General features: G+C 41.0%; 1 protein-coding gene across 1 annotated transcript; it reads left to right on the top strand.

Annotated features, from left to right (window-relative positions):
- Window positions 1-215: 215 nt before the first annotated feature.
- LOC113142991 (connector enhancer of kinase suppressor of ras 2-like) lies at window positions 216-25,808 on the top strand. Its single transcript, XM_026328399.1, has 22 exons — window positions 216-411; window positions 4,258-4,421; window positions 6,040-6,242; window positions 7,399-7,486; window positions 8,182-8,223; window positions 8,312-8,431; window positions 11,009-11,068; window positions 11,203-11,271; window positions 14,794-14,940; window positions 16,270-16,403; window positions 17,876-18,078; window positions 18,240-18,329; window positions 19,154-19,344; window positions 19,438-19,490; window positions 19,621-19,792; window positions 19,896-19,969; window positions 21,126-21,197; window positions 21,421-21,488; window positions 22,677-22,801; window positions 22,872-23,355; window positions 25,255-25,493; window positions 25,647-25,808. Exons 1-22 carry the CDS (start codon window positions 348-350, stop codon window positions 25,692-25,694), a joined length of 2,910 nt encoding a protein of 969 aa, XP_026184184.1. The 5' UTR covers window positions 216-347; the 3' UTR covers window positions 25,695-25,808.

Here is a 25,808-nt window from a genome sequence, read left to right on the forward strand (position 1 = left end):
TTGGAAACGGGGTCGGGCAGCAGCGACTCACCAGCATCACCGCCAATGAGCCTGACATGAATGCCAAGTAAAAGCTCTTTTCAGACGAGCAAACAGCACAGGAATGTGCGCAAGTCTGCTGGGCTGCGTTCAGGCTTCTCAAAGCGACATTTTGGACCTTTTGGATCTACCTCGTTTTATTTGTAAACAACCAAATCCAGCAGAGAGGCGTTTAGAGAGCCATTTGAATTTCTTTTTCTTTTCTTTTAAATTATATTCTTAAAAACAAAAATAAATAGAGGCGGGGAGTGCGCTTGTTGGGAGTGTTCTTCTTCTTTTGTCAAGCGTCACCAAGACAAACTTCTGCCATGGCACTGGTTATGGAGCCTGTGAGCAAGTGGAGCTCCAGTCAAGTGGTTGAATGGATGAAAGGTAAGGCTTCAGACACCACAGTAGCCAAACAGAAAAAAACCACCATAGCCTGTTGCAGTGAATATAGTGTTGCGCTGCGAGTCGACATGCGTTTCCACACACGGATACACTCGAGATGCCAAAAGAGAACAAAACACCTGCTGAGCCTCGGGGTTTTGCCACAGCGACATGCTCCTTTAAAGGCGTTAAATTGCACTGATAAATCATTTGATCGATTTTTTTTAAAATTTTTTCTCTCTCAGTGGAGACGCCTTGTCCCAACATCACGACATGTTCTCCGGCGCCTTCCACATTCAGATGGCACAAAACGGTTTAAAAGCTCTATTGTGTCTTGGGGTGGTTATTGTTAAACGCGGGGCTGTCTGACAGGAGGCTGGGAAACATAGCTTATAATTACACAAACAATTAGTCTTCTCGCTGGATCTGGGGTCAGAATCTGAAAAAGCTTCAGTTTTTGGATCACAGTTTATATGCGCAGTAAAATAAATAAATAAATAAATAAAAAAGCTACATTGTCAGTATGTGTGCAGCCATCAGTGGGCTCCAAGTCATTAAGAAGTCACAGCTGACTTAGAGGAGCATCATGTAAGACTAGATTATACAGTTTTAAAACGTCATGCATACCCCATAGTGCACTGAGCCCTACAGGGTGAGGCTCATGCATGACTCTTTTCAGACATTTGTCCTGACACAAGATCATTTTAGTGTAAATCATACGAATGGTGTAAGATCAGGTTCAAATGTACATGCAGAGATATAGGCTTCAGTTTGGGAACCAAGCGCTCCTGGGGCTAATTGCCATCTAGACAGAGAAAGTAATGTCTGAACTGTAATTAATTGAGGTCTGGGCATACAGGGAGTCGGATAGATTCATACACAGCTATTAAAATCAATTAATTCACAGTCGTTCGCAGGATTTGTTGTGCTGGATGAGATGTTTCTCAGAGGAATACCGTCTGCTTATTCAGTCTCCAAAGATCTATAAGTGGCCCACACAAGCCTGTCGGGATACTTTCAGGGCACAGATTACTCATTAGATTTGCTGCGTTGTGTCTGTTTGCTTTGCAAAATGATTACAGAGAGCAAATATGTACAAAGTGTAAGAGGAAACTCAGTAGGAGGGTTTCTTTCCAGGTCTGTGTATTTGACTGTTAGCGCTGTAATTGTTTCACTGGTGTGTGTTGTTTTTGCAGAGCTTCATGCTCACATGTCAGGCCACAGCCCTTCAGAGATGCTCCAGATAGACTATACACATACATGTGTTTTTACTGCTTCAACACGCACACACACACACACACACACACACACACACACACACACACACACACACACACACACACACTTAGTCATAATTCTAAGCCTGTAGGCCGTTGTCTGCTGGTTCAGAAATATTCTGCATGCCAGGATCAGACCTCTCTGCTGTGTATTACAAATTGTACCTGAATCTGATGCTGTCTTTTAAACGGGGTGTTTTGTTTTTTTTCCAAGTGTGCTAGTTTGGATAGAGATACACAATCCAAGTGTATAGCTTTGTGCAGGATTGCTACAGACAGGGGAGACCCGGGGATGTTTGGTTGTGGAGAAGAGCAAAAGACAGAATGACCGAAACAGTTAAAATGACATCTAAGACAATCTGTAAATAACCTGATAGCACACATGAGAAATAGACGGAGCGAGAAGTGGAAACTGGATGTGAAAGAGAGGGCTCTTCACTGTCTCGCGTCTGACAAGTGGAGCAGAGACAATTCTTGTACCCAGAGCCCAGTAGTGGTAATTTAAAGTGAGGGACAGAGTGGCACAGAGAGACACTGGGGCAGAGGAAACAGAGAGGGGGGTTTCATTCTTGTCTCACATCCATTCTCAGCTCCTAAGGACTGGCAGCATTTTGTCATTAGCATTCACAGGTTCTATTATTAACATACCGTTCTGCGATGCCACCGAGGGCCAAATAGGGACACCCTGTGACCTTCCCACAGTCCCACTCTCCACCCCCCGTTAGTGTTTTGTGTGAGCAAGACCCTCTATTTCAAGCTCACAAAGGAGAAAAAAAAAACAGCTTTGAGTGAACATTTGTTCTTGACAAGGGCATGGTAACTGTGCAAAATGGTATTTGCATTTTCATGATTGATTTTTATTAACTGTCTGTGTGTTTTGAGGCACAGACCTAATGCAGGTTTAGTATAATCTCTTTATTCATCCTGACAATTCATGGTTTGGATTTGTGAACTATATCAGTGTTATCTTTGTACTTTTTTGGTCTTTCTTGCACACTCTGTCCTTGTCTGACACACACACAGTGATCAATGACAAGTCAGATTAACACAAATTCCTTGTAACGGTAACAGCTTTAGAATCTCTTTTCTCTCATATCACAAATGCATTATATAAAAGATGGAGCATGGATGCATCAGCACGGTGCTTTTATTTTCTCCTCTGCTTGCCACATAATCTGTCCTGTGCATCAAATGGACAGAAAACATGATGTAACAGAGATAACTTAGTACAATTGCTGAAGTCTGTTCCATCTTTCTATTATTTGATTCACTAATCATAAGCAGCCATGGACAGTATTAGGCCTTTTCCATAGGCCATATAACTGTTGACCCATGTTTTGCTTTTGTTTACATTATCCTCTATTGGTTTTGTGTCAATCTCTAATGTGTGACTTATCTCACTTATTGTAATGACCTTTATTTATAGTGTACCATGACATTTAAAATGTCAAATCTCATGGGAGTATTTGAATTATTGCTAATGAAACCAGCAGATAACTATATTAGCTTCATGGTCTGGTGCTATGTATTGCTACTGTCACTTTTTGGAAAGCAACATGGCATCTCTTCACGTATTTCTTTATTTTGCCCTGCGATCAGGGAGAATCCCTGCCAAAACCCTGCTTCGTGGTTTCTATGGCAACATGGGGAATGCTTCCCTGACATAATGAGTCTCAATTAACTTGGTAAAGAGGCTGATTAGTTAAGCCTTTAAATTTTATGCAAAACCATTAAACTCCCCATGTGTCCCCACTACCACTTGGCTGCCAGCTAAACCCAACGTGAATGCTTGATCAGGGTTAGGCAGAAAACTGAGTTGTCAGTCAGTCAGTCAGTCAGTCAGTCAGTCAGTCAGTCAGTCAGTCAGTCAGTCAGTCAGTCCTTTAGTTTTATACCATCATTCAGTATACATGGTTTCATCATAAATCTGAAATGGTTAAGTATGAGAGTATGCCTAAAGAAAATGCAATCCAACACAATATTCTCAAAGTCAATACCACCATTCAATTTTTGCTGAATTCTGTGTAGAGAGAGGTTTCATTTAAGTCTGTGATATTTCTGGAGGGATTTCTTGCGATGCTGTTACATCAGTTTTATTAATGTATTTTTTCAGAAGAATTCCTAATTTTACATTTACCTTATGTACTGTACTGATGTATGCGTTAGCTGTTATAAGGCAAAAACTGTGTGATGCAGTTTTACTGAAAGACCCCACACCTGCTACAGCAGCGAAAGATGTGGAACAGGCTGGGCTCAGACACACAGTGCCTCTTTAGTTGAAAGCTTTTTCTACTTTAAGGCTGAGAATGCTCCTTGGGACTGCTGATGAGGGACGATCTGTCAGATTTTTTTCTCTAACGCAGACTGTTTCACACTTAGGACACATCAAAATACAACCTGCGCTCACACTTTATGCATTTACAGGACAGATTCAGGAAGATGATATCAATCCCTGCTGAAATGCATTGTGGAGTTTCACAGGACATCTCAACATCTCATTGCAGCAGCAAACAAAATCCTCAGCTTGTTTAAGCTGCACTGAAAGTTTCCTTGTCCTGTGTTGTTCCCTCAGGGCTGGACGACTGCCTGCAGCAGTACATCAAGACCTTTGAGAAGGAGAAAGTAGGGGGGGACCAGCTGCTGCGTATCACCCACCAGGAACTGGAGGATTTAGGAGTGTCCAGAATCGGCCACCAGGAGCTCATACTTGAGGCTGTGGACTTACTCTGTGCTCTGGTGAGTCCAAGCTTCCCACACTACCTTCCCACTACTTTGTAATGTCACTTTGAAGAGTCACAGACCACTGCTGTCAGATGAAGTTTCTGTAGCACACTCAGTGCCTCCTCAGATACTTTATCAAATGCAAAAATCACAGTATGAAGCCCAAAACTGTGAATTGGATATGAAAGACTTAAACTGATAGTGATGATGTGTTAGCTGTATTTTTAAATATATTTTGATTACATCCACAGAACAAACACCTTGTGCTTACTGTACATATATTACATCAGGATCACCATCACCAAGAAAATGCTTCGGGCCTCTATTTCCAAACATCACAGCAAATCTTTTAATCTGACCAAAATATCCTCTACAGGCAAGTCTTAGCGCTGTCATTAGTGCTGACAAGGATTACAACCTCCTCTTGATGTGATTTTTGCTCCCAGAAAATCTCAGAAACAGAAGTTTTGTGTGTGTGTCAGCATGATAGACTTCTGTTCTGCTGATTGGGCTAAAGTGCTGCTGAGTGAGAATATAATATTCAGCCTGTAAGACTGACTCCACTGGTCACCGCAGTGACCTGTGTTACCTCGTGATCCACGTCAGCTGCAAACGTAAGAGAAAACAACGCCCACTTCACCCAGTAATTCCTGTAACAATGTCAATTCAAAATGTTTTTTTTTTTCCTGTACATGGGGAGTCTTTACCTACGCACCAACATAGAATATTTACAGTATAAATATGTAGCGACAGGAGACACTCCATCTTATTTATTATTCTTATAAGTGTGACTGGGTTTGTCATTTTTCATAGCTCTTCTTTGTTTTTCCTGTTTTGTTTTACTCTCGTTGAGTCAATTTAAACATCTGTGACCTCAGAAATGGTCAAAATTCATGTCATCTGATTTCAACTGCAAGAAACTACTAGATTTTTATCTGTGCACTGTGGGACAAGCAGAAAGTAAACATTAACAGCCTTTAGTAACACCCTGCTCTGAATACCAATTTGATGCTCTTACACAAGGATCTATAGTGGTGTCAAAGGTGTGATGCACAGCACAGTTAGACTGAGGGAATATAAAAGGACATGATGGTAAAGGATGAATGTAGGAGAGAGGCTGAAACAAAGATGAAGATGGGTATGTGTTGGCCCAAGGGGCACACAGGGAGACAAAATCGAGATTTAGTGGACTGAGGTCACAGATGCAATCTGAATCTAAAGTCCTCTCATCCCGCATCGCCACATAGGGGGCCCTGCTTCAGCCCCAAAGCTCCTTATGTAACTGGGATTTAGTTTTAAGTCTATCAGGCACTGCTGTATTAAATATGATTAGTGCCCCTCCTGCCACGCTCTCCACTCCCAAGAAACTCTGATAGACACCCACAGGCCTGCACGTGCAGTTTGGCATCTTGTTATGAGGGGAGCTCGCTAGGTCAGTGGTTTTATTCCTCATGTTTGTCATAGGAGCAGTATCTCTGATGATGCGACGAGGTGGTGGTCTTTTTATTCGCAGAGCTGTGTCATGACATTTGCATTTGTTCTCCACAGTCAGGAAAGTTTCAGAAGGCAACACAGTTAAAACAAACACTGATAAACTACTCAAACAAAAGTGAATTTACTTTTCTGTCTCTAGAATTATGGGCTGGAGACTGAGAATCTCAAGACTCTTTCTCATAAGCTCAGTGCATCTGCCAAGAACCTGCAGAACTTCATCACAGGCAGGCGGCGCAGCGGCCATTACGATGGCAGAGCCACCCGTAAGCTCCCCAATGACTTCCTTACCTCTGTGGTGGACCTGATCGCTGCAGCCAAGAGCCTTCTGGCATGGCTGGACAGGTGAGATTTGCAAAAAGGTGCACCTGTAACTACATTTAAACATGTTACAATGCAAGTGTAAACATTTGGATACGCATACACACACTGATACATTCATGTACAAACAGTTCAGTTTTTGTAGCCTTAGTTGCCGTGCTAGTTTGGACTAAGTTTGTATCCAGGTTTTCAACTTCGTATTGATCCTTTGGTCCTTGAGCATGTTTTTTGCCCTGAAGTTAATCTTAAATACATGACAGTGAATTTTTCAGCAACAATATTATTTTGAATTAGACTGAACTGAATGAAATGGACTGTTTTACATTTTATACTGTTAGCTGTATGCCACCAGATTAGAAATATAAAAAACAGAAGAAATATAGAGGATGATTATTAAAACTTGTTTATCTGGCATGATGCTTTTGGTTCTTGCAGCGTTTTTGCAGAGCCTCTCATTTTTACCACATATGGAGCGATTTTGTTTTCTATGTTTAATGTTCATGACCAATCAGCTAACAAGAAAAGATGAGTAAATGTCTTATATAAGTAGATTTTGACAGTGTGGCCAAAAAGGCACCAAGCAAGTCTATTTATGTTGCTTTATCCCTTGCCTCTATGTGGGATTGTGCCAGCCAATGTGTGTGATTGTGTCTGTTTGTGTATGTGTGTCTGATGAATTTAGACGTTCAAAGCAGACAAGAGAAATATCAAGAGAAATTATTTGTGATTGCTGATTCTTTTCTTATATAGGCGGGCGTATTTTATAGCATTCATTTTAATTAAATGGAATTATGGATTTTTAAAGCTGGGAATTAGAATGAAAATGATTATAAAGTGTGTTTAGTGTATTAGTGCTGACATTTGGCGTCCTACTCAGGGACTTTGCATGTTTACACAGTGCCAGCTACTATTCTTTCTCATACAGTATATGCTAAATAAAAATGCTGTTTTCATACACTGCATGCATAATAATCACTTAATGTTGTTTGAGCCTCTAAAATATGACTCTGTATGCCATAGAAAACTTTATAAAGTGGATAGAAATAAAGAACTCTAGTGTGTGTGTGTGTGCGCGCAGGTGCGCGTGAGTGACTAGAAACGTTCCCACAGATTTACCAATGATTTAGTCTCAGTAGAAGAATGATCTAATGGTTCATTCCAGGTGCTCCTTCTTTTTCAGGTCTCCATTTGCTGCAGTGGCAGATTACTCCGTGACCAGAAACAATGTGATCCAGCTGTGTCTCGAGCTCACTACGATTGTACAACAGGTAAATAAATTGTATGATGTGACATGATCATATCCGACTCAGGGATAGTTGTTAACTTTTTTTTATCAAGATAAGATTTTGATACATAAAAGAAGCATTTCCCGGTATAAACATCTCTGCCCACATTGCATCCATATGCATATTCAGACAGGAGGTTTAAACAACAGATGATATACATGAAATATAATGATCTTCAGCAGTCGGTGTTAAATGTTATTTACTTATACATAAACAACAGGTTCAGGTCAGGGCAGATGTGTCAGTTGGACCTGATTTTAAATAAAACGTCCATTATTGTTTATATGCTATGATAAAAGCATCCCTGAAAGATCACTAAATAATGAGAGATGCGGTGTTTAGAAAGTGATGTTAGCTTTGAGGGTAGTCACTATGGAGGGTATTTGTGATATGAAGTTGAGAGAAAAAATTAAGTGGAAAAAATTACAGGTGGGAGTGAAACAGGGCAAAGGGAGTTAAAGGCAGTGAGAGAAAGACTGGCAGAGAGAAAGAGAGACATGCCTCCGCAATGGTGATTCATTTGTTTTGTGTTTGTGCATGCCTGTGTGGGAGTGTTGGGGGTTATAGGTGCCAAGCTGCTCGGTTTTTGCTTATATCCACCTACAGCAGAAATGCCAATAATAACTCCATTTTGACACATTCTCTTGAGGTAACAGTGCTCTCTGAATGTTCCTCAGGACTGCTCTGTGTACGAAACAGAAAACAAAATCCTGCATGTGGTGAGTTGTTGACTTTAAGTACTAATCTAAATGAAGCTACAGTGCCCACATTTTAAGGTTGTAATCCTCCCTAACATGTCCTCCCTAGTGTAAAACTCTGTCTGAAGTGTGCGACCACATTATCTCTCTGTCCTCGGATCCCATGGTGTCCCAAGCTGCCCACTTGGAGGTTGTGCAGCTCGCCAACATAAAATCCACTGAAGGACTGGTAAGACTATCCCTCAGTCAGGGTTTTCTGCTGGTCATCCTACACAGTATGTCAATGGATGATGCTCTGTGTGTTTCTGTGGTGTCACTGAATCTCTGTGCAGTTGTGTTTTCTGTATGTACAAATTTAATTATCGGTATAGCTGCTGCAGCTCCAAGATTATGGGATTAGCTAGTGTTAAGGATGCATCCGAAATATGACAGGAGAAATGCATTTTAATAGCAGAGGACCCTTTTTTTTTTCTTCACAGTCATGTTAGTTAGAGAAGTCATGAACAATGTTATGTAATCTTTTAAATTACAGGCTGCCTAATTGCAAGTTGCAAGAAATAATTGTACTTCCAGGTAATGTTGTTGGAACAATAAATGGTACTACAGTAGTGCAATTAGTCAGTAAGAATTAAATTCCAGCAGGAAAAGGAGATTTAGCGAGTAATTATACGGAAATTAATTGTAAGGTGATGTAGTAAAGTAATATAGCCCAGGGTATAGGGTAAAACTAATAATAGCAGTTCTAACTTCATGTTCGTTCATTAATATAAACCACTAAGAAGTGTTTCCTGGCCTGTAATGTGTCATTTTCATTATAAGGTTAAAATATACTGATAGTTAACACAAAGCAATTTCACAACAGTTAACCTTTACACAGCCTGTAAATTGGTTGCCCTGTGTCGCTGAAATACACTAGTCATGTCCTTGTAACAAATAAATATTACAAAATGATCTTGGATATGCCTGGGAGCATTTGCAAATGTAATTAAACAGCCTGTAAAAAAATAATTTTGCATGCGTAGCAACATTTTTATGACTTATTCATAGTGAGCTATTAATAATAAAGAAGGCAGATGTCTTAAGAAATGATATCAATCATCTAAGCACATGATGTGGCACCTACTGTGGACCAAACTCAACATTTTAATTACTCAACAGCATCAGACAGTCTGTGCTGCTCTGTCTCAAACACAATGGTCTTTAGGAAACATAAAAGACCGCTCTGCTATATGGCAGCTGCACAGGCATAATGTATATTTCATCATATTTGAAGAGGCACGTTGCTTTATTTTCCCGGTTTGGAAAAATGAACACAGGAAAAAAAAAACTACTGTCAAAAAAAAAAAAAAAAAATCAAAGCTTCTAATAATGCTGGCTAATGGTTATGGAACCTGTTAATTACAGAAACAGCATGACTTTTGGCAGCATATTGTTATTGATGTTGATTGGGTATGTGGGTATGTGCAAATTATCCTACAGCTCGTAGCTCACTCACTGCAAAAGTAGTTAATTCACTCGTTTGATCGCTTTACCAGAGTCTTTTATTTTTGTAAAAATGAAATGCCATAGTTGTTTGCCTTTCTCCACTGTGATGCACACCTGCGTCTTTGGGAGCGAGAATGGACCAAGCACAGAAGCGTCATTTGACCCAAATTATTAAAAAACATTGTGCTTCTTTGGTGTTGATGTTCCTTTTTGGGGGTTTTGAAACATCCATCTGTGAGATTTCAGCCTTAAGTACGACTCAGGTGAGACGAGGGGTACGCACAACATTGAAAAATAAAATAAACACACATCTCATTCCAAGAGCAGTGTACTGTTAATGCAAAGACCTTGTTGTTCGGTGTTTTCATCAGGTTACCCAGAGTATCCATTGTGTTGTTTCTGGAAAGACAAGAGGTTGTTGAATTTTTAAATTGGCACTTTAAACAGTACAAACATAAACACTGTGTGCTGCTGTGGTATTCAATAACATGTGAAGGTTACTGTAGCTGTCCCGAAACTGGGTTTTGCTGAGCTGGTGGGCAAATGAGTCAGACGATGACATGCAACATGAAAAGAAAATGTCCATGACACAAACAATGCACGGTGCATAAATGGATATATGCATTTTTGGTTTAGAAACTGGAGATACTATGTTAGGTAGCAACAAAGATACTTGCTTCCTGCCATCCATCCCTCCTCTAACCATCAGCACCACTTTGTTGGACAGCATCTTCACACTGACCTCCACATTCAGACACAACCTCTCTGCTTGGGGCCACAATAAGAGCCCCACCCCCACACAAACACTAGCAGGGGGCATGGAAGTTCTCTCATCCGTTCAGAGAAACCTGAACACCACAGTGGGCCAAGCCGCCTAAAAATAAACCTCTTACACTTGTCTTGAAGACTGACATGCTGCTTCTGTGTATCTGTGTGAGCGTGTGGGTATGTGTGCCTACTCATGCACTTTTGTGTGTCCATGTTTTGTTATGTGTGTGTGTATTTGTAATACACTTTTGGCCTCTTTTAGTGAAAGCTTGGATTTTAGCTTGTTGCTACATCCAAATTATTTCCATCCTCCAAAGATCTTTCATATTTCACTCAGTCTACTTTAAAGGGACATTTCAGTGGGAGACTTAAGGAGCTTCCTGTAGTAATTTAACATTTTTTTTCTGACTAATGCTAAGATTTGCCCACATGCCATGACCTTGTGTGTCACGCTCATGGCTGTGAGCCGAGCCGAGTTACATTGTGTATAACAAACCTTGTGCTTCGGGTTTGCTCTAAAATGTAAATGTATTTTCTGACTGTCTTCCCACAGGGGATGTATATCAAGTCGACATATGATGGCTTGCATGTAATCACCGGGACAACAGAAGGAGTAAGTACAAGCCATTTTGTGTTCACCTGTGTGGAGGTTCACCTCACTGCTCATTCATATGTAGAGTGAGGTGTTTCGCTTATGCTCATAATGGATCAGCATTTACTGACTCTGCCTGTTTGTGTATCCATCAGTCTCTGGCAGATCGATGTAAGAAAATTCATGCTGGAGATGAAGTCATTCAGGTCAATCATCAGACAGTGGTAAGGGCTTATTTTATGTGTTTTCTTATATTTGCTATGTGAATCTGCATATGATTTTTATGTGCATTTTAAGGTGAATTCTGAAATAGTCTTGTTTAATTCATTCATGCTGGTTTTGTTTTTTTTTTTTTTTGTTTTTTTTAAGAAGTACCTGCTTCAGATTGTGCATACAGTGTGCATGTGTATGCAACTGCTTTATACACAGTCTCTTGTGTATCTGAGTCGTTTCAGCTCCACTGAGCCCGCTGTTGTCTAAGTGGCTGGTTGGAGTGCCTGTTGAAAGTTTTGCAGGCTGTGACTCTGAATGGATATGTTACTTTGCTCATCACATCAGACAGATGGTCGTTCTGAATGACTAAAACTTGTGTTCACAACAGCACTTCAGTTGATCAGGGATATTTACTTACGGCCCTTAAAAAATTTTTCATGGTTGCATTTTAGTTCCTAGACACCCCTCATATACCCAGAGAGGTGTCTGTGTTGTGTTACAACTTATTTGGAGTTTTTGTGGCATTTTGTGCCTTTATTGGAAATACAGAGCAGAGAGAAAACAGAAACCAAGGGAAAGATGGGCGAACAATGACAAGCAACAAACATCCATGGCTGAGTAATTTTATTTTTCTTATTTCAATATAGTCGTGTGATAATATCTTATTATTCTCAGTTATGTCCATCTTCAATCTGAGCACTCAGCCAAAAATAAATATCCTTTCACTGTTTTTTTTTTTTTTTGGTTTTTGGTTTTTTTTTTTGTTCCGATGGGACAAAACTGCACAAACTGCCTGTTGCTAAAGTGTTCATTGCTGAGTATACATTCAGTAGAAATGAAAGGAAAAACGTCCTGTGGTGCAGAATTTAAATATAGCACCCTTTTGTCTAAAATAATTGCTACTTGTGTGTGCAACAGCAAGACATATGATAATTACACAGCTCAAGTCAGGTTCATTTCAGTCAGTCATCTAACCCACTAAACACAGTCATTTTTAAACGGAATAAGTGAAAATTTGATTTGGGTGTCAAGACTTTTTGTATTCAATGTAAAATGTGGTACTGTTTGAAGGCTGGCAAAAGTGAGAGCAATAACATATATATAATATAATATATATATATATATATATATATATATATGATAACATTGATGGCTCTGTGGGCTTTGCATGCACGGCACTAAGATCTGAAAATAAAAGACTTAAATGGTATCAGTCATAATTTATGTTATTAATTACCCCTGTGCTTTTCACAAAACATTTAGTTGTCATTTTACAGTTTGACTGGCAGCATGATTGACATCTGTCGGTGCATGTCTTGTATGATCTGATGTTAGCACAAAAGAGTGATATATTAATTTTCTGTGTACTGACTGTAAAAAGAGTATGTAACAGTAAAAAGTGATAATTATGTAGTATGGAGCCTCGATGGGGCTGGTGCTGCAGGGGTGGTGGTGAAGGAAAATTGTCCTGCTGTGACTGTTGCTAAAATGAGCAGCAGCTGAGTGAGTTTGACAGCTTAAGGAGGTGATGGCAATCTGTAAACTCAGCTGACATCTCTGCTGCTCCAAAACTGCACTGTCAGTCATAATGACTGCCATAACTGCTTAAATACTGTTAATATATTTACTCCGGTGTGGCTCACAGTTCAAATTCATCAAGGCTGGCAGTGATGGGGGCATAAGCTCAGGAGACACCTTTGGAGAAACGGTGACGCCCAGTATTCCTTGCACCATCTCTTCTTAGACACATGTAACAAAGCGGGAGACAAAATAAAAGATTTTAAAAATAAAGCAAGAAAACAAAATCACCAAGACCCTCATGGAGGGCAGCATGGTGGATGACGGTGCAACAGCACTGTTGCCTCACAACAAGAAGGTCCCTGGTTTGAAACCCAGCAGGGTCCTTTCTGTGTGGAGTGTGCATGTTCTCCCTGTGCTTGTGTGGGTTTTCTCCAGGTACTCTGGTTCCCTCCCACAGTCCAAAAACATGTATGTCAGGTTGATTGGTGACTCTAAATTGCCCATAGGAGTGAGTGTGAGTGTGTGAGGTTGTGTGTCTCTATGTGGCCCTGTGATGGACTGGTGACCTGTCCAGGGTGGACCCCTGCCTTTCACCCAAAGAGAGCTGGGATAGGCTCCAGCAGATCCCTGGGACCCTAAAATAGTTATAAGCAGGTATAGATGATGGATGGGTGGATGGATCCTCATGGTTCAAAAATATCGCTAAGGAAAGAAGAAACACTTAAAACAGTTCAGTGATTTATAATTAAACAACTGGGAGAAGTGCATTAATAAGATGTGCACCAAAGTTCACTGGATCTGAGCATTCTTCTGCATGTAAAGCAGATGTGAGGACAGCTGCTGAGGCAAAGGAATGACCAAATGAAATTAATGAAATTAAAAATCCTCTGAGGCAAAGGCTTCCCTGTGATTAACTTTAGAAATGTTATAACATGTAGAATAAGCTTAAAGAAATGGAAATGATTCAGTGCTTTTCAGCACAAGATTAAAAGAGTCAGAAATAACAAACACCAGGCAGCAGTGATAGATTGAATTACTGCTGCTGGAATAGTCAATGAATAAGGAAGGATTCAAACACATAAAACAACTCCATGCATTTAACACTGTTACCAGAATCCACTAAATGAAATGAAACAAAAACTAAGTAATGACCCAATGTTTTATTAAAAAAATGAAACATCTTAAAGCAGCTTTTTTCTTTTTGCCAGGCCAGAGCAGTAGATAGTTGAACAATCAGGGGGGTTTGCCATTTGCCAAGACATTTTTTTGGCCCGTGACAAAAACCATCTTTTTTTTAATCAGAGAATAAAGCAGGCTTTCGATTAAACAAGTGTCTGTTTCAGGCTGTCTGTCTCTTTAATGGACTTTTGTGTGAAGAATTTCTGTGAAGTGGCTGTCAAGGTGAAAAATGACCTGGAAAGGAGCAAAGCAATCGCTAGGTCAGAGCCTGAAAAATGTCCGGTTTCTCAGACGGCTTGGAATATCCAAGATGTAGCAAAATCCAGTGCAGTCAACCAAGCAAAAGAAAATATTTACTTCCCAAACTGGACCTGGCATATTTAGTTCAGCAGCAAAGCAGTGTTTCTCTGGGCAGGATATTTTTCCTGCCAAATGTTATCAAAACTGGATTAAAGACTATTTACAAGGCATACAGCTGTTTACCACAGACAACATCAGAGCTTACCATAACATGACAGTGCCTGCAGATTGATGTCATGGGAGGTGAAGAAGATGCTCCCTGGCATCTTACTTTGCATTCAACATCATTACCATAGCAGAAGATGAGCATAAACTGGGCTAGGCAAAAAAAAAAGAAAGAAAAAGAAAAGTTATCTGAATCACATGTGGAAGAAAAAAAACTGAGTTTAAGTATTTCAGATAGTTAAGAAGAGCAAATTTAACGTTTTTATGGACTCGATGTTTATTGTATTACCAAACCAGCCACTAACTGGATGTATTCTGCCTGTTGTTTTGGTTGAGGAAAATCGTATCATGCCGTTGTTGTTTGCCAGGTGGGCTGGCAGCTGAAGAACTTGGTGAACCTGTTGCGCGGGGATCCTGCAGGTGTCACCCTGACGTTGAAGAAACGGCCACAGAGCACGCTCACCTCAACCCCTGCTCTGCTGAAAAACATGAGATGGAAACCATTGGCTCTGCAGGTGTGATGACTGCTTTCACACACCACCAATACCTCAGTCCATGTCTGGATATGTTGTGTGTCTGTTATATGTAAATGTAATGTATATGTTTGTGTTTTCTGTCCTGACTGCACAGACTCCTGACACTAGAAACCAAAATCCTCTCATCCCATAAATGCCCAAGATAGAAAATAGACAGCATAGTACAAAGAGAAGATAAGCTTTTACACTAGTATGCAATCTAAAACAAGACGCTTTAGCTTGGAAAATTCATAATGTTCAATTTCTGTTTAAAATGTTTGAGATTCATGGATGGAGGTTCCAGGATCCTTCATTCACAAGTTGACATTTCAGCCTCAAGTGGCATCTGTTGTCCTATTTCGGCCAAAGCGGTTACATTGTGAGGACTGTGTGCCCGAGCCAGGATGGGTGGAAATGAGAGAGATATGTGGTAAAGTAGTCCAGCCTTTCTTTGAGTCCCAGGCCAGAGAAAATGTTTTCTCCCCCTTGAGGCCATGAAGCGCAGTCCCGCCCAGCCTACTCCCCCTTCACATCCTCACATTATTCTTCAGCTAAATCAAATTTGCTCTCCTGCTGACACTTTTAAGGACAGAAAAGGTAACACATTAATATTGTTGGTTCTGAGGTGTGACTAACATTATAAGAAGTCCAGGCCAGAATGAGTTAGTGAAATAAACTGTGCTGTGTGTTAGAGGCCCTGCAGCTCTGACAGACACAGTGGTCATGAGAGATATTACATCTCTGATATCATGAGGTATGTAGTATATTAGCATGTGACAAATTAGCATCAATGATACAGTTATGGTTCTCAGTTCAGTGTATGTTTTTTTTTTAGTTTTTGTTCTCTTTGATAAACAAGCAGCAAAACAGGCAACTTAGATCTGATTATTCAGTAGTTTATAATTTTGCAGAACCCTATTGATTAACAATATTACATATTTTGTTAAAACCAACAAGGACCAGTTTATCTCTATGGACTGTGTACAACAGGGTGGATACGCTAAGACCAGATATTTCTTTGACCTGAATGGGAGGGATGACTAGACTGCACACCGGCCTGTTTCCTTGTGTGCACCAGTTAGAACTGGAGCATCCGAAATCTACTGTACACTGCTCATTTCACGGTTGAGATGCTCGGCGCTCACAGTGTGAACCGAACGAACGCTCCCTGACTGACTAACTGACTGAACTGCTGTGAACTTCAAATTTTCAATGTGTCCATTCCTGTAACTGTTCCTCTCCCTCTTTCTCTCTGCCTGTCTCTGTCTCTCTCGCTCTCTCTCTCTTTCACATATACACACACACACACACATATTCACTCACACAAAGCCAATCTTCCCTCAGAGCCCCAGCAGCAGCGTCGCCACGCCCACCAGCACTTTAAGCACTCCATCCAGGAGAAGTAGTTGTGCTCTGCAGGACCTCTTCATCCCCCCTCCTCCAGCAGAGCCGTACACCCCCAGGTGAACACACACATACATGAAACACAGTGACGTTCACGTGTGTGCACTTGCTGCACCAATTATGAAAGGCCCCCCTGTGGAGTTTTTGACCACTAGTAGACCACGGTGGAGCAGTGTTTTTTTTTTACAAATGGGTCCCTGCTTCGTTTGTAACAAGGTCACTAATGCACTTGAGTAAGTCCATGAACAAGCAGATAATCGTTCATGCCACTGCTTTCATGTTATTTCGCTGGTTGACAGTTGATGGATAGTAAGTAGACAAATGAGTGCAGTACCTTTATACTGAGTTAACATTACTTCTTAGTTGGTCCAGAAATTTGGCAGAAACAATCATTGTGACCAGAAGATGAATCCCACTGGGCCTAAAGTCCAGCCTCTCAAAGCTGCTGGGACCCACCACTAATGTTGGATGAAGTTTCTAACCTTGTTCTCATGTTTCATTTATCATAAAAAAGGACTGAAACTGAAATTTAAGGTTTAAAAGAAAGGTTTCTTAAGAAATTTAAGATTTAATTCTTTTTTTATTTTAACAAATCCTATGAAAGACCAAAACTAACAATGAGTTGATCACACTAACAAGTATTGAATCTGAATCCTAAAGGAATATAATCCAAGTATTGAATCTTTGCACAGGGTGACATATTCCTCCCCCTTAGCTCATAGACTTTATGTTCAGATGACATCATGGAAATAAAACTCGCTTTTCTAGGTTTGGGAAATATGAAAGCCTCCATCAATTGAAAATTTATAACAGAGTAAAAAGTGACATAGTTTGCAGTCCAGGGTGTCAAGACAACAGTTTTACTTTTTCCATCCATCCATTATCTATACCCACTTATTCCTAACCAGGGTCACAGGGACCTGCTGGAGCCTATCCCAGCTCTCTTTGGGAGAAAGGCAGGGGTACACCCTGGACAGGTCACCAGTAGCATTACCTTTCAATAATAGTCATGTACTGGGAGATGCCATATGGGCCACAGTGATATTTTTTTTAGTTGCAATTTTACAAGTGGCCACTGGTACAATTTAGCAGCAAGGCTGGGAGCTGGAGCCTTATGCTACTCTCTTAATACAGTACATGGATAGTCAACACACATCACATTGTCTTGCTGCACACACTGAATCATTTAGTGTCTATTTATCTGCAGGGGAAACACTTACCAACAAATATATGATTTATTCATGTATGACTAACATTTGATTAAAAAAATAGAGTACCCAGTTGTTTTAGGAAATAATTTAATCCTTTTAAAAATGAAAGTATGCATTTGTGATATCTTTAAAAATGTACACACCCTCAGTATCTGAGAGTCAGGCAGCTTAGAGAAGTGAGAGATGAACTGACACATGGTTTGGTCTTTTCATTGGATTTGTTGGTGACAGCATCAAATATATAGAATATATATTCGGTTTTCACCCTAAAGTACATTAGTCAGATATTAAAATCACTTCACTGCCTTCCACTACAACAGAGATGACAAGGGAAATCTGCCCGGTGATGATCCTCAGGCAGACGTCCATGTCGCCGAGGGATCTGAGTCACCAAACTCCTACCTGGATCAGGAGTGTCGGCGGCATTTTCCTCTGGTGGAGGAGGATGCTATACTGTACTGTTACGAGTACGACCAGAATCAAGAGGTGTCATCAGTCCGCAGGGGCAGCACTCCCACTTATGGTAAGACCCCGGCAGAGGAGTCGCTGTTGTAATCGTGAGAGCCAGGAACTCAAACCCAGCGAAGGTGACGTCTCTGTGTTTCTGAGATGTTTTTGAGACGTCTGCAGATGTTTGATGTGTGTGTGGGCAGCTGTGTAATATTGATGTTCCCTGTGCTCCAGGCAGGCTCAGGCCCATCTCAATGCCCGTGGAATACAACTGGGTGGGAGACAACGAAGACCTGGCCAAGCTGAAGAGAGAGAGTCGGAGAGGTGAGGGGGAGGCAGTGGGAGAGAGAAAAAGAAAGGGAAGCACAGAACGAAGGAGGACAGAGAGGGACAGAGGTGAGTGGGTGGATTTCTCATAATATCCTCACCCTCTCAGATCTTGCAGCCAAACAGTAGAAGGATGAGCTGGCCTGTCACAACTGATAACATGCTGGATATCAGTTCCTGGCTCCATCTCCTCCATGCTGTATGTTCATGAGATGTCATTGCTGCTTTCTTTCTTTGTCCCTCCTTGTCTTTCTCTCCCTCACTCTGTTTTTTATGTGTGTGTGTGTGTGTCTGTGTCTGTGTTTGAATATAAAAAGTATGTTGTTGTTTTGGCAACAGTAGAAATATATTTCCCTGAGATTTGGCTGTAGAGCTAGGTGGTAAGTGGAGTGGGAGGAGACAGAATCGTTTTATTTCTATCTCAAAGAAAGACTTGAGTGGTGTGTTTGTTTCCTCTGGGGATGGTGGTGATATGTTGCTCCTGTGGGCTTTTCAAAAAAGTGATGGTGCTATATTTACCTTGGAGGAACAGTGCTTGGAAGTTTTACAGGCTTTCTGCCTGACAACCTTCCTGCCTTCAAATCTTGTAATGGAAATCTTTTGAAATGTCTGCAGCCACTGATCAAACAACTGTCTGGGCTACTGTACATTATATAAACAGTTTGATCAGTCAGATCTCCTCCTATAGGAGACTGATACGCTGCTGCTGCAGTCTGTGAAACTCTACAAAGCATTTACTATGGAAATGCTTTGTAGAGTTTTAAAATTTAATCTCATAAAGTGTGTGCAGTGTTAAGTTGGACTCTGTTGTGTCGCTGCAGAGAGTTCGCTGCTGCGTTTTGCAAGTGAAGATAAAACGTCAGGAGACGACTTCCTGCTGGGCCGCAGCCTGAGTCAGAACAGGAGGAAGACTGAGCGGGGAGGGAGCCCCACCCATTACACGCTCGTCCCAGCCCTCCAGATGGAAGCCCCCCTGTCTACATCCAGCTCTGACTCTGCATCTCTCTACCATGTCGGTCCCTTGTGTCTGTGAAAAGTATATTTTTTGTTGGAGTCCTGGGAGCAAGTAGCAGCGCTAAATCCCTCTGCATGTTCTACTTTGCAGGTGTTTGAGCGATCCTCACTGCTGTCAAGGTCGAAGAAGAAGAGTAAAGGTATGTACTTTATTTTTAGTTTTACTTGAGCGCTCATTTGTTATCAAACCTAAACATGAGCAGGTGTTTCACAAGGAGTGTTTTCTGACCCCCATCATCTGTTCTGCTCCCCTGCTGGTGCCTGCAGCTGAAAGTCCCATGTCTTCAATCAGCAAGCGGCGGATTTCCTGCAGGGACTTGGGTCAGGGGGATTGTGAGGGCTGGCTGTGGAAAAAGAAGGATGCTAAAACCTATTTTTCACAGAAGTGGAAGAAGTACTGGTTTATCTTGAAAGACACTTGCCTGTACTGGTACATGAATGAAGAGGTGAATATAATGTTGTTGTTTTTTATGAAAGAGCAGTTCACAGCATTAAGGCTTTAGTCATGATGTAGCCCTTTGATTTAATTTTTGCTTTTGCTTGTTGCAGGATGAGAAGGCAGAAGGCTTTGTCAGCCTCCCAGAGTTCAAGATTGATCGTGCCACTGAATGCAGAAGAAAGTTGTGAGTACATACACACTGCTTTTCATTCAGCCTCAAAATAAACTAATCACACATTTCCTAAATATAGTTCACTAATCTAAATACAGTGACTTTCATACTGCATATTAAGATACAATTCTACAAATGTGTTATTGTCCTGTGCAATTGGTTCATGGCAAAAACAAACTGGGTTACATATTGAAAACCTTGTAACATGGACAATTTAGAGAGACCCAGACAATATGCACTTGCAGCTTGCAACATTTTACTATGCAGACAGGAGCCAGTGCAATGTTTAAGACATTTATGGCTAATTCTGTACTATGGAACAGAGTATTCAGAAGACATGGGATAAATAGTGCATAACTACCTTCCCTGGCTGTACTGTAGTGCCCTGAAGGCTGAGTTAAGATAGTAGATTTTTGTTTAAAAAAACAAAAATAATTAAGATCTTAATAAAAGTGCCAGAAGTCTAAAAGCCTAAGCCTAATATTTATACAATAGTCTCTAAGGGCAATGCACGTGCAAAAAGAAAACACTGCAAATCCAAAAACACATACAAAAGTCAGAACACATGCAAATGCTGCAAATGTTGATTTGCTGCGCCGGAAGGGCTACAGGACACTAGGGGGAGAGTGTCTTTTTGTTTTTGGATGGGCTGTGTCCTTAGAGGCCACCTTATTTTTATGCTTTTAAAGCTTGAATTTTAAAGTAACTGAAGTTTTTGAATGAAATCAAATAATGTGTTACTTGATGGAAAAATAGCTCTTTCATGGGTTTATTCACTTTATTCAAAAAATGACAGCAAATTTAGTTGTTTTGAAAATGATTATGAGTGTGCTGTGTTTCATAACTATGGCTTACCTTCATATACTGTATCTGTCTTACTTTCGGATGAAGGGTTCTGTTTGCATGCATATGCATGCATGTTTTTTTTTTTGTTTTTTTAAAAAAATTGATTCAGACTTTTTATACAGCTCACAAAAATAAGCAGAGCAGTTTGTTTTATGATGCAAAGTCTTGCTGTTCTTGTGTCAGTCTGAATTATTGCATGCCTGTGTGTAATCATGTGCCGGTTGAAGTTGACAGCCATCTGTATTCATATGTTAATGTGTGCTATATGTCCTGGTCCGTGTGCTTATATATGGTTATAGATTTACTCTCTGTTCCCTTTCAGTGCTTTTAAGGCTTGCCATCCCAAGATAAAGACCTTCTACTTTGCAGCAGAAAATGTAGATGACATGTCCCGGTGAGTTAATGAGGCTTTTTTGCCCAGTGTTCATCCAACGTCTGCAACCACATTTAAAATCCCCCCCTCCACCAGTGGCCAGAAATTGAATCTTCCCACTGGACTGCCCCCTCTCCTTGATACAGTGCAGTTTTGTACTGTGACTGACGTGACAAACATGAGCACAAGTTATTTTAATGGATGTTAAGCTGTTGTGCGTCATCGCTGCTATTCTCCCCCACAGGTGGCTGAGTCGTCTCAGTATGGCAGTGGCAGGCTACTCTGAGCAGAAGAAAATTCACCAGGACCAAGGTGAGATTAGTCACAGACTCTGTTCGCTGTGCTGCAAAAAAATTCGTCGTCTGTTGCCGGTCATCAGTTATATGAAACGATTTCTCATACATTGAGGAATCGTGTAAAAATAAGTGAATGATAAATGAATGCAGAATTATTTTACCTGGTTTCACTTGGTGAGATTTTAATTTTGTATCACAGATTGACAACAGTAATTTTCCATTTCGGTGTATTTGCTGCTTCAGCTCTGTCTTACCACTCAACCAACAAAAGAAGTCTGCATATTAAAACCTATTTCTTGATTTATATCTGCAGAAAACATTTTGCTCTAAATGTGGATTCAGCAACATTTACATTCACTTCAGTGGAAAAAATAATTTTACTTATGCTTCTGGTAAATATTAATTTAATTCAGTTTGTTGTTTCATTAGTTTTGCATATTTGGTGTTGGGGAAACTACTTTTTGTCATGAATATTAACACTGTAGATGTTGATGTGGCCACTGTAGATTATCTTAATTTCTAATCTTGGATCCTGCATTATTTGATGCAGTAATTTGGGGGGAAAAAAACAAGACCCAATGGAAAGAATTGAACAATAGATCATATTTCTGGATCAGTGGCAGAGGCTTTTTAGCACCTCCATCTGGTTTTACTTTGGCACCAGATCTGACTCAAGCATTGCGTTTCTGTGCTGTATATTAATGGAAATTTTAAGGGTAGAAGGCGTGCTTGTTATTTTAAATATACTAGTGTTCTTTTTCTTCCTGCAAATGGATGGGAAATAAAACCCAGGTGCTTGAGGAGCCTGTGTAGAAACCTTGCACAGGTGTGTGGGTGTCAGCATGTTTGTCATTGGTTTTATAGAGAGGGGCCTTCTTCCTTCGGACAAGTTTCTAAATTAGACCCATAACACCTCCAGAAAACTTAACAGGAAATTCTCACATCTTAGAGTCATCTTCACTCTGAGCAGCACTCAGACGTGGGCTTACCTCCATCCTACCAACATTACACTGACACTGCAGCTACACCTCTCAGAACACTCATCCACTGGCGGGGGTGATCATTCTGGCTTGATGCAGCAGTGCAGAAGCTAAATCAGAAACTTATGATTTCTACCATTTACAGTCATTTGAACTGTAGTCTCATAATCCTCCATTTGACTTTGTTTCTTCTGTCAAACAACACATCTGTTTGTTCACGACAGACTACTGGAGTGAGAGTGATCATGAAGACATGGAGATGCCCCCGATGCCTAAACAGGACAGTCCACCTCCACCCTATGACACCTATCCCAGAGCATCCTCAGTGAGTCTGTTGGCCTGCAGTCTGGTACAGAACATATCACCCTATGTGGCAGACATCTTTTTTACGCTTTGCAAACTGTCTTGCTTGTATTTAGGTGAGTCCTTACCTGGAACCCAAACATAGCCATCTCTCCTCCTCTGACACCTTCCAGTCTCGTTCCTCTCATGAAGAGTTCCACTCTGAGCCTCAGGAAGGCAGCAGTAACAACGGCATCTCCCCTGGGCAGACAGTGGGCGGCCACCGAAACTCATGGCAGGACCAGGTGGAGGGCAACACGAGGATGCATTACCTTCAGACGTTCCCTGTGGAAGAATCCCTGCTGTCCGAGGACAGAGACCAACTGGCGATGGAGTACCGCAGGCAGTCAACCCTGCCTGCACAGCGCAGCCTGCTGCAAGAACAGTACAGAGCCCTGCCTCTGCCCCTCAGAGCCAGTATCGATTCTGAGCCAGGAGGAAAACCCCGCAGTTTCACACTACCCAGGGACAGCGGGCTCCACGCTATCCTTGCTGCTACCGCTGCTGCATCAGATCAGAGAGAGCCCCAGCTCTATCACCTGGACCGGCCCAGAGAAACAGGTTTGTGCATCACAGAATCAACAATTTTAATACATTTATTTGTTCACACATGTATGACAGGGTGATGCTCCACGTGGCACTTGCATAGAACATGGAAGATGAATAATTGTACATTATTTTTATTTTATTTATTTTATTCATTTGTATAAAATCAACATCCAATTTCAGTTCAACATCATCAACAAAAATGTTGATGAAGAGGTGTCTCAGGTCATCTGGTTGTGAGGGACCATTGAGCCAAAAGGTTGTGAGCACTGCAGGCGACCATAAGAAAACATGAAGATATCACAGTCACCAGTATCACCGAGCTCATCCTGAATTGCCGTTATTTACAGATGGGTCTTATTCATCTATATAGTAAAGAGCCAGTGCACTTATATGTCATCAGTTATTTTGTTAAAGCTGCTAACATGCAGTCAGAACCAGCAAATGTCAGAGGTTGAAGACTGGCTATTATTACCTTATTGGATTAGATTTGGAGCCAGCCCATTTCCCGTCGCTAGAAGACCTTTAGGGCAGTTGTCTAAGCGTGATGAAATTTAGTGTCTTATTTGATACTGATTTATCTTGGCAGTCCACTCTCTCCCACACTCGCACTCTTTTTCTTTCTCACTCCTTTTTTCTCTCTCTTTTGCCTGATTGAGATGTCGTCGTGCCTCTCAGCGGTATTTGGATGGTGAAGTGAGGAGGAATCCTTTCAGCCCATGTTAATGTTGAATTCACAACAGGATAAAGAAACATGCCCAAGGGTCCTCTTTTCCTGTCCTCATTTATCTGTTGCTCTACTGTTCTCTCCCTCAACCACTGCCTGTAAAGACGAGAGACAAACACAAAACAGGCGGCAAATAAAGCATGATGCATTTCAAAGCACATCCCCAAAGCTGCAGAACGTGCCATCCTGCTTCCAAAACACCAAATACAGTGCTGTCTAACAGATTAAGACCTCTAGTGTTGTGTTAGCATCATGCCAATAGAGGGCAGTGTGTATAAACAGGAGGCAAGAGCAGTCTTGGTGGGTTATAACAATATTTTAAGAAATGTGCATCTGTAGTGTTTTAGCTTTGAGGCCAGATTTCCCACAAAGAATTGCTCCACAAAGAAAATACCACAATCAAGAGATGCATCTGTGATGAATGTATTAAACAGAACAGATATGTGCAGCCAGAGAGTCTGTGAGGAAGAACCATGAGGCCGTGAAAACATATAGTTGGAAGTACAAGAATAATACTGTGTTTCATTAGAGCTTCTACAACTAAAAGACAGAAAAAACATTGTAAGACCTTTAATAATATGTTTTAAAATAATATTTCCTGGTAATCTCATTTTCATTGCAATTTTATTTGTTGTAGGAATATGGATATTGAGATCTCTTCTGTCTCCGGCACTGACAAAAAACTAATTTTTCCATTACAATTCTAGGTAATTCTTAGTAGTAGTTAAAGCCCTACATGAAGTGGTTTAACAAAATGGGCACTTCCTCAGCTACTGAATCCGACATGCATAGATCTTCATCTCAGTCTTGAAGTTACTAAAACCACCCCCCAGGCGAATGCCCATATCAAGTAACAGCTGCATTTGAGAAACTCAACAGAGACATTTCTTTCCAGAAAAATGTACTTGTTAATCAAAACGTTGCTGTTAACCTGATACATTGCTGGTTTTATGGTGGGCAGGTAGCATATAATCAGTGTGTGTGTGTGAATGTGTGGGCAGAGAGAGGCTACCTACAGTTTCATATGGTGGAGAGCTTAGAGATTCATTGCTAAAATTAGTTTAGCTTATTTATTATTGAGTTTATATCTCTGATATGTGTTTGTTCCATTTAAATATGAACAGAAAGTGCAAGAACTTTCTGTGTACGTGCAAAAAAAAAAAAACGTGTGAAATCTCATCCATGAGTTGAGTTTAATGTAAAATCTTTGCTTGTCGACTCCACAGGCCACGGACGGGATTGTAGGATGCAGGCAGACTCCCTGGGGGATTTGTATCGGGCTTTGGAGCAGACCAGTTTGTCCACCTCAGCTGACCACAGATCAGCCAGCCGCTTGGAATATAAACGCTCATTTGTCCGCCGAGTTAATGACCCCCTGCTAAACGACAAGCTTCACCGCCTGCGGATCCTCCATAGCTCATTGAAGGTTCAGCAGCATAATCAGATTTTTTTTTTGCCCGGTTTTGTGTGTGTGTGTGTGTTATACTACATACTGTGTGTGTGTTATATTTGCATATTAACATGTGTGCATGTGTGTTATATTTGCATATTACTGATTAACACCTTCATTTCCTTGCAGAATTTCCCTCTCCAAGACACAAACCGGTCGATGGGCTTTTTAGGGTAGTCGGTGTGTTGATTAGGCATCGACCAAATCGTCTCAGCCTGTGCCTCACACAGCCGGCCTACTGCTGCTGGAGATCAAAGGCACCAAAAACCATCTTTTACCTGCTCGGCTCTC

This window comes from Mastacembelus armatus, chromosome 14, assembly GCF_900324485.2.
Source record: "Mastacembelus armatus chromosome 14, fMasArm1.2, whole genome shotgun sequence".
In the NCBI taxonomy this organism is placed as follows: Eukaryota; Metazoa; Chordata; class Actinopteri; order Synbranchiformes; family Mastacembelidae; genus Mastacembelus; species Mastacembelus armatus.